Below are 14047 nucleotides of genomic sequence, written 5' to 3'. Positions count from 1 at the left end.
GTCTTATCTAAAGAATGCTTTAGAAATTGGATGGTCAAATACCAGGTTGATCGGTTAACAATTACTAAGTTATCATTTTACTTAGTGTCGAGTGACTGTGTCTTCCATGAGTTTTGTTGCGAGAGTCCTAACTTGTCTGTGATCGTTGCATCTCGTCAAAGTTCCACTTAAAAATTAGATGAATTTCATTGATTAGGTAAATCAACACTAAAAGTTTATACGAGAGTCTACACTTTGGTGCTACATTTTGGTACGATATGTGTCATACTGTTGTGAGGGAACTTGCTCGCTAATGTTTGATACGGTAAAACCACTGTTTTATTTTTTTTTTGTTTTCTTTCTCTTTACCAAATGATTGTTTTTTTAAAGTTGGCATTTTTTTTTTTTTTGTGATGTGTTTTTTGGGCCCAATATCCACTTGGTTGCCAAAAAAGTTAGCCAGCCAACAAGAAACTGACAGGCGTATCGTTTCCTAAATTTGATCCACTTGTCATTTATTTTTTCCTCCTTCTGTCCTTTGGGCCCAATATCCACCTTGTTGCCAGAAAAGAAGATCGCAAAATCTCTCTCTCTCTCTCTCAAATCAAGGAGGAACAGGCAAACAGTGTTGTTACCAGAAATTGTCAGTGATCGAACGTGGCCTCCACTGCTACTTATTCTCGGCACGTGAAGCTTCGCCATCCCTTTTGGCTCCCTTTTTCTCCGACCCCGTGTCATCATAGTTGGTTCTGAAGTGATATCTTACCTGCGAAATCTCTCCTAGTCACCCACTAACCTCATTCCCATCCCTGTCTCTGTCTGTCTGCCTGTCCTGCTTCTTTTCGAGTCCAAATGGCAGAACTGTGTCCGGCACCTGACCCTTTTCCTTGATTTATGAACTCTGCTTGGATTCTGCTGTCCGATGTGAAACTCGCCATTGCTTTCTTCAGCTTGATGATGGAGCATAAAGCGACGCTTCCCCACCAGCCGTGGAGTGGGCAGCCCATGATAGAAAAGTCCCCGCTCTCTTTCTCGTTTGTTTTTTCGCTCCTTGTTCCTTTTAGGTGACAATCCTGGCCTGCGAAGTCCATCTGACAAGACAACGCATTTCAGACTTGATTGACATGCTTCGATATATCAGGATTGCAAAAAGAGAGCAGCCAGCAAGATTTGAGATAATGTGTATTTTAATCGACATTTTACCTTTTATATCTCAAAGAATCTTATCCGCGATTGATTTGTTCTATCTAAATGTCCTTAATGCATTTGATACATAAAATATAAGAGGGAACACATTACAAGTAAAGCACTAGCTGATAAGGTGGGGGTGAAGTTGCCTCCATCGTTAGATATTCTCTATACAAGATATTATTTTTGTTTAAAGCGAAAAAAGCACGAAAAATTCGAAAAAAGAAATAAAAAATCAAAACACTGATTGTTCGCTCAAAACATATATCATCCATTTTTACAAGAACTTGAAATTCGAGTGGGTCACTACTCTTCGAGTCCAAACTTGGGCATTTGCTTATGAGGGATTACTTCTGAAAATAGCGATGATCAATGAACATCTTGCCAATATCATCACGATAAAAGAAAGGTGAACTTTGTGCAATTTCTTCAGCTTGTTCTACACTCAACTCTTGTTTAAATGCCAACTTTCTCCAATTGAAAAATGAAAAGTGAAAATTTTTGCATTTGAGTTTGAGAATCTGAAATTTAAGTCATCGAAATTTAAGTCACAAACATAGCGTACTGATGCTAATTCAATTTTCAACTTTTTAATTTAACCAATTTAATTTTAATCCTTTTAACAAATTGCAAATGTAGTCCATTCAACCACTTTTAGACAGAAATTGATGTCATGGACTTTGATTATCCTACATGGCATGACAACGCTGATGTGGAAATTTTCAAATTTTTTTAATTTTTCAATTCTTTTATTTTCTTTATTTTAATGTTAAGAGTTGGCCTTCACCTAGTGGCGGTGAGGGTCACTAGGCCTTGGCTAGTGACAGGTAACCATTAACAATAATTAAAAAAATTAATAAAAAATAAAATAAAAAATCAGAAATTTTCCACATTGGCGTCATTTGTGCCATGTAGGATTACTAGCTTCCATGTCATTATTTTTTGGCCAAAATTGGCTAGATGAACAATATTGATAAATTGTTAAAATGTTTAAAACTAATATGGTTAAATTGAAAAGTTTTGAACTAATTTAGCACAAGTGTAATAAATTTATAACTTTTTTTTTTTTTTTTTATGATTTTCCCGTGGCTCGACACTCCACAAACAGCTCCATCCTCGCATTTGCAATTCTTTTATTCATATGCCTTTACTTTGGTTATGATGCCAGTGGAAAACCTGATATTGGTTAATCTATGATTAATGCGTCTTGGAATGAGGCTTAACATGGGTTCCTTTTGCACGACGATTGGTATAAGTCACAAGCCACTTAGATCATGAATCCAATAGTAAATTATACGGTTAATGGTCTTGGGCACATACTCCTTGACATTGCATGTGACTAGATCCTTGAATCAATGCCGAATATGCTATAATCAAAGTTATATACTATTGTTTATTCCATCAGTGGAAAACTTTCCCTTATGATGCCAGCACTAGACAGTTCGCTGAGAAGCTATTCTATACTATTTCATAAATATTTTCTTTAGATACGATCAGGATTCGGGAAGCACTTATCGGACCGCGAAGATATCTTTAATCAAGTAAAATAACAAAAGGCCAAAAATTAAAAAAGTCAGTGAGTCGTTTGCAAGAAAGCCAATACTTTTTTAGGTAACGCATCAGAAATGCACATAAATTTTCACCGAAATACCACTTATATGACTCTATTTATAAAAATGCTCTACTTTCATACCTCTATATAAAATCACCAACCGAAAAGATTACCTCATCGTTACACCACCACCATTACCCGTGGCCACCGCCTCTGGTTTGCGCTCCCTATGGGGGATGCACCCACCGCCGGCACAAGGGACCACCATAAAAGATGGCACATTGCTGCATCTCCTCGGCCTTGATCCGAGTTCAGCCATGGCATCATGACCATGTTGAGGTTGGCCATGGCCTCAGCGACCTCAATCCACCACTAATGATGTTATGACCTCAAAGGAAGGTCAAATGGTCACAGTGGCCAGCGTCTAACTTGCCATGACTCATTAGGGTTTGAGTTGTGTCCATTGATTTTGAGTAGGTTGAGGAATTTGGGATTCACATAGTGATATTCTCAAAAAGATAATGACAATTTTGTAAATTAAGAAACCTTAGTAGAGGTGCAGTATGAAGTGGTACGTACAGCCAAAGTTTGAGGTGCAGTTCGATTGTCTTGAAGATACTTCTTAAGCATCCAAATACAGAGAATTTGTCTTCCTCAAAACATTATTTTTCTCGTTGTTGTGCCAAATAAGTGCATCGAAAATGTATATATTTCTTTATTAGGCATGGTTAATAAGTGTGGCATATTTTTAAAATTTTCTGTTCTTTTCGTTAGTCTAGCTTTGTGGGGTTCAATGGGCGTGGGGCGTTGCCCTAATGACGCAGTTCCTAGGGAGTTCAATCACTTAAAACGGTCTTCAGCGAAATTAAGAAAAGAAAAATAATGGCAGGAAAAGTCAAATACCCGGTCAGCGTAGTCCTTTGGTCAATCTCGAGAGCACCTAGCAAAGTGAAAAAAAGTGGAAATCATAACATAATCACTTCCCTGTAAATTATAATATATGACACGCTTAATTAGCCTATCGCTGGAAGATTTTTTTCCTTTGTTCGAGGAGCTCATCTTGGATTTTCTTTATTTTCTTAATAAATTCTCTCGAACATTTCCTTCCGAGAGATTATTGATGAGCCGACCAATCTCGAACATGGCTTGCATGCATTTCAACCTGTACCATTATCTGACTCCACTCCGTTTGTCGCCCGACAATAATGACCTACTCTTTTTTCGAATCTAATCCTTGTAAGATGGTTTATCCTATGGTGTCCTTCAAAGATAAATGAATAAGCTCTCGCACAAAAAAATAAAAAATAAAAATCGACTTCTGTTCCCGCTAGAGGAAAACGAGCTTACCTTTTTAGGAACTTTCCTTTTCAACGAGGTTTAAAAGTCTTTTTTTTTTATATTGTTAATGGGTAATTACTCGTAAGTTCCCATCAATAATATTCTCTTCCACGTTAATAAGTGTTGCCGCCCCATCACTTTTTCTTATTTTATCTCCATTTTCAATGATGGTGGCGCAAATAGTGCCCCCCATCTTGTCTGTGAAGTCACAAGTTTACCTACCCTTAATCATTAAGAGAAAATTTTATGTCAAGGGTATATAGGATAATTCGGGTGGTGGACACTAAGTTCAAAATCTGACTTTATATAGTTAGATAAACCACTTTGTTTTATATGACTTCTTCAACATCTACACATAGCTCCCATTGATGGAGTAACCCTAGGTAGTGCACATATTGCCCCCCATTTTGTCTATTAAGTTACAATTTTACCCTACCCTTAATCATTAAGAGAATCTCATATGTCAAGGGTATATAGGATAATTTGGGTGGTGGACACTAAATTCAAAATCTAACTTTATATAGTTAGACCACTTTTTCTTATACATGACTTCTTCAACATCTACACGCAGCTCCCATCGATGGCGTAGCCCTAGCAGTACGAGATCAATAATTCAATCAAAGATGTTAAGAATTTGAACTTGCTTATGGCAGTAGTGCACAATTTTTCATATCGGGTGTATGGACTTCCGAACTTCAAAAGCTTTTGTGGTGCTAAGTAACAAGCCCTTGCACAGTGGGGGGAATATTATAACTCAATTCAAATGTTCCATAATAAAAAGTGTAATCATTGTGATAAAACTCACAAAGATTGCTTAGGTGGTTACCTATTCTCGGTCTTTCTCTTGCCAAACTATTAAAGTTACATTTAATATGGCAAAATGGAATGAAATAGAATGGAATGCGAGTCTTGATTCTTTAATTTGATTCAAGTAACAAAATGCAGCGGAACAAATTTTCGATTGTAAGAATGGAATGAAATGGAAATTTCAAGAAATTTAATTTAATCAAATTACTTTACACTAGATAACTCTCAAAACACAAAAATTATGGAAAACTTATTAAAAACATTAAATGTTGTTATAAATCGGTGTCCATAACATCATTAGGAACAAATTAATATTGAATTCCATTAAGAAATAACCAATATTATGCACAAATATAAATATACATGATTCGATAGATTAACTAATTAATTTAATGTGCATGATAACCATTAGTAACTAACTTATTTTAACTATCAATCTAGTTACTAGTAAATCTTATTAATAATTCCCACCAAAAAAATCTTATCAATAATTAATCTACTTTAATTAACAATGTAATCGTTTGTTGGTAATTATTAAAGCCTTAGAAGGGAATGGCGACTCCATAGTTTTGGCTATGGAACAATAATTGGTAAAAGAAGCACCTGTTTCAAAATTGCAGCACCTCAAAGATACACGAAACATCTTTTTTTTGAAAACTGGTGCAAATGCAAAAATGAAAATACCTTATGAAAATTGCGACCATCGTCTCACAGTAGATTATTTATTAAAGTAGATTAGTTATGTGAAAAAGGGTCGAAATTCCTCATGATCATACTAGTTATCCTCGTTGGAGATTCGAACATCAAATATCGATCCTTATCCGAAGCCGTCGGCCGAAAAAGAAGAAAGAAAATTTTATCCAAAGTCGGTTCGAGTCTTTTCACGTGCTCCCTTTTGCCTCGAGCCCTTTCACATCACCAGGATAAACGCATGGAATGGGCAAGGAATCGAGTTGCCTTGGAGATTTGGAAACCCTTTTTTTTTATCTTCGATGCTAACCGCCATTCAAAGATGTCGGATTCCTTGCGCTCTGTTATGACTAAAACTCCCTTTATTTTACAAAAATAAAAAATGAATAATCTGAAAATGTTTTCTTAAAAAAAAAAATTACTTGTATCTTCTAAAATAATTAATCGACTAATTTTTTATTATTATCAATAATAATTAAACATTTTTTATTCATTGATTTTTAGGGTGAGCGGTTCTAGGTTCTACTTCGAATTTGGAACCTACCAATTGAAATGGATTCACCATTTTCTAGAACTTAAAACATGTCGTGCATGCTCTAAAATCTGGAATCTATCATAGCACAAAGGTTATCATAGTCTACTTAGGTTCATCCTATTAATTATTATATTTAATGATCACCTTATTCCTGCAATCCACTGATTACAATTTATATTTAAATACACGACAAATATAAAACATTAACAAAGTAAAATTCACAATCATAAAGTTGAAGCTTAGGTTAGTGGTTTCACATTATACACTCATCATGGGATGCCATAGAATAGGACCACATGAAGAAATAGTCCAAAAAAGACACAAAAATTTGTTTAGAGTTCTAGGTTCCAAGTTCCATCTATCACCTATTGAAATAATTTCATTAATTTTGGAACCTAAAACTTACCCTACATATTTTGGAACATGGAATCAGATAAGTTTCCACAGGTTCGATTCTTTAGTTCCAAATTATATCTTAGAACTATACCGATCCCCAATATAAATTATCGTTTTTAAGAAAATATTTTTCACATCACTGTCATTTTATGCGAACCAAACACACTCTAAATAAATAAATAACATTAGGTTAAAATTTCTTTTTTATATGTCTAAATGATGTATAATGTTGAACAATTCTTATTGGGCACCGTTAAACAAATACTTTTGAGAGATTCATCGGTATCATCTCCTGTAAGCTAATCTTTTGTCCCTTTCTTATTCGCTATATTCAATTTGAATGATGCCATGTATGCTAAGTTTCTTATACAAGATCAATGTATCCAGTCATGCGACGTCACGTTTTGACGGGCTCACATATTTTATTTACAATTTGTCGTTATCCCTTTCTTATTCGCTATATTCAATTCGAATGATGCCATGTATGCTAAGTTTGTTATATAGGATCAATGTATCCAGTCACGCAACATCGCGTTTTGACAGGCTTGGATATGCTATTTACAATTTGTCATTTTAATGGGCCGACTATAATGACTACTTTGAATATATCCAAAATAATTATGTAACTATTTAAGATTTCTTTATTGTCAAACACCAAAGGAAGAAGGGTTCTTATTCTTAACGTATAGCCTGTGTCATGCGTTAGAAATCTAAATTATTTCTTTATATTTATATCTACTTTGTCGACATCTCCCAAGCATCAGATATCTTCCTTCCTTCCGTGGCACCATCTTGGCACCATCTTCATCGATCGGTAGCCGTCGATTTCTCAAATCTCCGGAAGATTTCGTATCCAACGGTGCAGACCAACGCATGGCGTGACTCGACCAATGAGATTTCGAGAACTGCACCTTTTGCTCCTTCGCTTTTGCCTTTTTCTTTTCCACCACCCGTGCACTAAATTTATATTAAATTGAACTAAATATTCTCTTTCTTAACTGGTCGAAATTAAATTAAATACCCTTTGCCTCCTCTTTTCCCTCAATTTTGACCGACCCTCCTCCTCCCGTTCCTCGTCTATATAACTGTCTTTCACTCCGGCCCTGACATGCACTTTCACCACCTTATCTCTCTCCCTCTTTCCTCTCTCGCTCGTCCACAGGAAAAAGCTCAAAGGAAGAAGGAAGAAGGAAGAAGGAGCCTTCTCCAATGGCGGAAACGTCGCCACTGAAGCGCCAGAGAGAGGCGACCCCCGATGAAGAAGAGGAGGAGAAGCGGCAGAAGTCGTACAAGGACATTCTCTCCCTCCTCGAGGAAGAGGAAGACTTGCCGGGCCAGGACCTGTCATCCCTCATCACGAGCCTCCAGCAAGAGCTCGCCTCCGTCTCCTCCGACCCTTTGGCTGCCTCCGCCGAGGAAGCCGGCCCGGAAGCCACTTCTTCGTCTGCTTCGCCTGCGGGCGAAGGCGGAGGCGAAGGAGGAGACGAGAGGGAGAGGGTGATGAGGCGCTTGCTCGAGGCCTCCGACGACGAGCTCGGCCTGCCCAGCAGAGATAGCAGCGAGGTTGGAGACGGTGTTGGCACCGAAGAAGGCGACGATGGGCTGTGCGGTAGCGTTGGTGGAGGCCAAGGGTCGATCGATCTGTGGGAGGGGTTGGTGTGGGAGCTCGAGGACGAGGCTACTAATCATTGCGCTCTTCTGCAGTCCGAGCCCAATTCCCCATTAGAGTGGTGGGTTAACTAGTGGTCGATTTAGACTTTTAGCGTTAGTGAAAGTAAAGAAACGGACGGTTCAGGGGTTCCAAAGAGAAAAAACGAGAAGGACTGTAAGATAAGATAAAAGGACGAAAAAGAAAGTTGGAAATGGAGATTGGTATTCGAGTGATTCACTTTCCCTTCACTCTTTTTTATCCTCTCTCTTCTTTTGTGAATTCGCCAGATGTTCCCCTGTAGCTTTTTAGATTACAAAGATGAAGGTAGACAGATGATTTTCATTCTTTTTCTCGCTCATGTCTTTCCCGCTTGATGCCCTTGATTAATTTCAATTTAAAGTATCGCAACAAAAGGGTCAGTTGCATTTAGTTTCGATACCAACCGAGGTTCGAAACATGTGGAGTACACCATACGATTGTAGCGTAATAACTACGACTTCGTAGGGAATGTGAAGAGCGCATCTTGTGGTCCATCCCCATAATAGAAAACGCAACATCTTGATAGGCGCTTCTGCGCTCGTGTGGGGTACCCGCGGACATCACCCATCGTCGGATAAACCAATCCGCATGTCGGCCGTCGGGTGAAGGTGCATTCTCCACGGTCTGATAGAGATGTCCACCCGTTGTGCTTGGCCCCATCCGAAGAAGAGAAACGGGTAAGGATCGAGGTCAACATCACATCCCAAAACCAAACGCAAATAAAGGGACGAGAGCACGTGTACGACGGCGCTTTTTAGGATCGAGAACGCGTGAGGGCTATCTTCCTCGTGTCTCGACTGGGACTTCTAACGTTCTCCGTTTCTTTCCGGCCATTTCCTCCACCGTCCGTGACTCAATCCAAACCAGTGTCGCTGGCAGTTGCTCCGTCGAGCTCGTGATCTTCTCGATACCTCTTCTTGATCGGAAAATGATCTCTGCACTCTTTTAAAAAGAGCTTAGCGTTGATGTTTATCAAATCTCTCATGTGCATCAGGTAGGCGTTACCATGGATGGGTCTTGCTTTACGATTCCTATGATTCCTATGGATAACGTTCTTTTCTCTTTGGAGCCTTAGAAGTTGCTCCAGAACGTGTAATCCTTTAGAAGCTTTATGAAGTGGAGGATATATGTAAACTGACGTGGAATGACTTTAGCATCACTGACTTTAATCATAGCGTTAGAATCCTGATCAATTTTTGTCTAGGAAAATCTAGACATTAACTAGGTTCTAGAGAAATAGGTGGTAGTTATGGATTGTGGTGTACAAAGGAGAGTCGTAGTGTTTGGCTAATAGAAAGTATGAGAAATTGGTAGAATCAGAGATAGATTAAAGTCCATGTTGAAGTTGAACTTGTCTAGAGCATAGATGAAAGTCAAAGAGTATAGGTTGAAAAGGAAGGCACGCAGCATGTATCTATACCTCTTATACAAAGAGTATGGCGGAGAAAGAGGGCTATAAACAGCCATCCCTTCTTCACTTGAAGGTCACGTCCAAGCACAAGAAAAACTAAGTCCCGTGTTACTCTTCCTTTCTTTGCTCCCTACTTGTCTTCCTCTATCTTCCATCCCCAAAAGTCGTCGTCCTATTGTTGCTCCAAGTCCACGCACCTATACTTGTGCCAACTGAATTACTCACCCACTCACTTTCAAAATTGCCCCGTATCTTAACAGTGGTATCAGAGCCTCGTCCGGTTGATCTTGGGCATTTATCCTAATTTTCCTCTACGAAAATCACCCATCAAAATTTTTCAACACCACATTCATGGCTGAAACTACCTCATCCTCACTTCCCAGTCCTATTTTCAATGAGAATGACTATGATTGTTGGAGCATTAGAATGGCTACTGATAGCCCAAGATTTATGGAACGTCATAAGAAGGGGTTATGCGCCTCCGTAAGAAGGTGTAACTGAGTGCCCCAAAGGAACAACTTGCAGAAGAATGCAAGGGCGCTATGTGTTATTTAACAATCACTTAATAATTGGAGCGAAGACTGTGAACAGAACGAGAAAGATTCCACGGATCGGAAAAGGTACGGTTCGACTTCAAATTCTAAGAACAGTATCATAATATGAAGACTGTACAAGGGACCTAGTTTTTCATGTGCTTGGGCGTGACCTTCAATGAAGAGGGGTTGCTAATTTATAGCCCTCTATCACTGCCATACTCTTTGTACAAGAAGTAAAGATACAAGCTATGGAACGCGTCTTCCTTTTCAACATACACTCTTTGACTATTGTCTATGCTCTAGACAACTTCAACGTAGACACTCCCATCTGTCTCTAATTCTACTAACTCCTCGTACTTTCTATTAGTAATACAATACAACTATCACTTGTCCACCACAATCCATAACTACCACCTATTCCTTTAGTTGGTGTCTAGATTTTTCTAGACAAATATTGATCAGGATTTTGCCACTCCTCCTTGATCAATTTTTGTGAAACTCCAATCATGCTTTATAGCGTCTTGAACTTGGTTGACGGTAGTGATTGAGTGTGAAGGTTTGCAACTTAATCATTTGTCTTGCAATATTTTAGCTCGATTTTAATAAGTTTATTTCTTCCAAAAAAAACTGGATTTATTGATATAGCGATTGTAGACATATTGTCACAAAATATCGATGTTGGTTTTGGCTATGCTTCTTTAATGTCTTCTAGTACTCGTCAAAACCATAGTGCTTGATTGGCGTCCTTAGCAACACACAAAAAATTAAAAATAAAAATAAAAATGGAAGATATATCAACTAGATGTGAAGACAAAATTTCTAAATAAAAATCTTCAAAAAATAAAATATATTTGTAACAACCACGTGGCTTTATTGGCAAATACCAAGAAGAAAAAGTGCTAAAACGCAAGAAAATCCTCTACTGATTAAAGCAAGCTCCACAAGCAAGGCATAGTGGAATTGACGAGAACTTTGTCAAGCAAAGATTGAAGAGGAGTATGAGCAAGCCAACGCTCTAAATCAAAACCCAAGGTAAGTGGGTAATTGTTGTTGTCTCTTTGTATGTGGATGATATCATAAATACAAGAAAAAATGAAAAGGTGATTCAAGATTTGGGGTAAGAACATTAAAAGTGTCAAAAGTTATAAATAGTGCGCACTTTAATACCAAAAAAAAATTTCTGGATCACTTACGTGCTACTTTTTTGAAAAAGAAGAAGAAGATCATTTAAATGTCAACTCCAGTCCGAGTTGCCAAAAGTTTGACATGTTTATATTTTATTAATTTCTTAGTCATACGTGGCTCGCCGGCATGCTTAGTCAGCATATAACTCCTGAACGGCATCATCCAAAAGTTGTAAATAATAATCATTTAAGTGTCAAATTTTATTAAAAGTGATCATTTGAGTGCCAAATTTTATTTAAAGTGATCACTTCAGTGCTAGTCGTTGTTAAAAAAAAATTACTTTAGTGCTAAGCATACCATATGGAAATGCCACGTGGACTGGATTTTTTAAAATTTTTGCCAAGTCATATTATAATTTTAATTATAAATGACACGAAATCACTTTGGCTAGAATTTATCTCCATTAGCACAAAAGTGATCGTTTTTCCTTTGATTTAATACTTAAGTGAACCGGCAAAAGTTTTGGTATTAAAGTGAGCGCCGTACACAACTTTTGGCACTTCTAGTATATTTATCCCTTCAAGATTTCAAAGCGGAAATGATGAAAACATTTGAATGACCTACTTCCTCGGTGACAAAATTGATCAATACGAAGAAGGTTGTATCTCGCAGAAAAAATACACCGAGAGTCATCTTGAGTAAATTGAAGATGAATTATTAAAAAGCAATTGCAACATCGCTTGTGACAAATAAAATGCTACTAAAGGAAGATGTAGTAGAAAAAGCTAACGCCCCCTCTAAAAAATGCCTGATTGTTAGTGTACTATATCTTATAGATACAGGATCGAATATCATGTTCGACAAGTCTACTATCATAATTCATGCAAATTCTGAGTCAGATTCTCTTTGAAGCTGCCAAGAGAATTTTAAGCCACTTACAAGAAGCTTGGAGTTGTCCAAGTGCAATGTCTAAACTCATTGGTCACACCAAAAGTGATGGGGCAAGTTAAGCTGATGATATGGAGAGTACTATGCCAATACATTCACATTGGGCTTTAGAATATTCCCATGGGCATCTAAAAAACAAGATTAGAGGCAAAACCTACTGTGGAAACCGAGTACATCGCAGCTAACATGACCACCTGTCAAACACTGGCTCTAGAGAATTTTAGAAGACATGGGAAAAGTATAGACAAAACTAAAACCGATTTTTTGTGATAACAAGTCCGTGATCGCTATCTCAAGAAATCTAATTTTTTTTCATGGAAGAACTAAACATATTGATATCAATTTGATTCGAGAAGTGCAAAAATAATGGAGAGATTGAGCTAAAAAATTGCAAGATGGCTGATGAAGTTTCACCCATGTTCACGAAAACACAACCACTAATCAACTTTGAGGTGCTAAGAAACATGCGTGGAGTGTCACAAAAATTGATCAAGGAGGAATGTAGAAATCCTGATCAATTTTTGTTTAGAAAAATCTAGACATCGACTAGGTTCAAGAGAAATAAGTGGCAGCTATAGGTAGTGGTGTACAAGTGATAGTTCTATTGTATGGCTGCTAATAAAGAATATGAGAAGTTGGTAGAATTAGAGATAGGCGAAAGCGTTCACATTGTAGTTGTCTAGAGCGTAGATTAAATTCAAAGAATGTAGGTTGAAAAGGAAGACACGTAGCATTGCTTGCATCTTTACTTCTCGTACAAGGAGAGTATGGCCGTGAAAGAGGGCTATGAATAGCCAACTCCACTTCACTTGAAGGTCACGCCCACGTACAATAAAAAACTAAGTCCCTCGTACAGCCTTCAAAACATAACACTCTTCTTATCTTATCTTATTTGGTTCCTACTTGTCTTCCTCTATCTTCAATCTCCGAAAGTCATCGTCCTATTGTTACTCCAACTCCACGCACCTATACTTGCACATGTTGAAATATTTAAATAATAAATCATACCTTCATCTAAAAGTTCAAACTTTTACAACAATTAGTAATGATTTTATAAAATTTTACATAATGACAGTGAGTTTTAGAATTTTTAAATAATAAATCACGCTTTTATCTAAAATGTTAATCCTTTAAAAAAGTTAGCAGTGATTTCACAAAATTTCACAGCATCAACTAAATTACTCACTCACCGAATTACAAAATTGTACAAGCTTCCGTATCTTAGCACTTAGAAGTCTCGAGATACCATTATTGCCATGCTGAGAAAGAATTTCCGAATAGCATGATTGAACAGCCCCTATCCCCCTGCCGACCTACTTGTGCCCCTAGCTCGATCGAAGGTCAAGAGTGTGATCTGGTGGAAAAACATAAGTTGTCCATATCAAGTGATACGTGAAATGCTCAGCAGTAGCTTAATGGTAGAGCTGAGGTTGAGGGTTCAAGTCCCTCCTTTTACTCCTGGCTTTGACACTTAGTGGTAACGAGTGGAGTGCACAAGACCTTATAAAGATAAGGGCCCTGCCCTTAAAGCACCTCCTGTAGGGTTCCTAACCTATCCACCTAATAGTGGAAATGGGCAAGTCAAAACCTACTCCTAACAAGTTGCTGGCTTTTCAGCCCTCGTGCATCAGCGCACTTCCGATTTTTCAGCAGGTTTCTTCAAGTATCCCGACAATACAATAAAGTAGGGGTTATACTTGCTAGCTTTTTCCACGGGGCTGCTAGTTGTAGCGTGCTGTGTACTAGTGATCAGGAAAAGTGAATTGAGATTACTAGTGATGGATGGAGGTTGAGAATAGAACATGTTCGGTGCCTTACCCTTGTCTCCTTCGTCGGAAACTGCAAATAATGG

At 37.9% G+C, this 14047-nt stretch overlaps 1 protein-coding gene across 1 annotated transcript; it reads left to right on the top strand.

The window, feature by feature from the left end:
- The first annotated feature begins 7536 nt into the window (after positions 1-7536).
- Positions 7537-13670, top strand: LOC104455750. Its single transcript, XM_039317874.1, has 2 exons — positions 7537-8026; positions 13490-13670. The coding sequence occupies exons 1-2, from the start codon at positions 7695-7697 to the stop codon at positions 13668-13670; spliced, it is 513 nt and encodes a 170-aa protein (XP_039173808.1). The 5' UTR covers positions 7537-7694.
- The last annotated feature ends 377 nt before the right edge of the window (positions 13671-14047 follow it).

This window comes from Eucalyptus grandis, chromosome 7, assembly GCF_016545825.1.
Source record: "Eucalyptus grandis isolate ANBG69807.140 chromosome 7, ASM1654582v1, whole genome shotgun sequence".
In the NCBI taxonomy this organism is placed as follows: Eukaryota; Viridiplantae; Streptophyta; class Magnoliopsida; order Myrtales; family Myrtaceae; genus Eucalyptus; species Eucalyptus grandis.
Note: the sequence above shows the minus strand (reverse complement) of the source record. Positions and strands in the feature narration are given on the sequence as shown.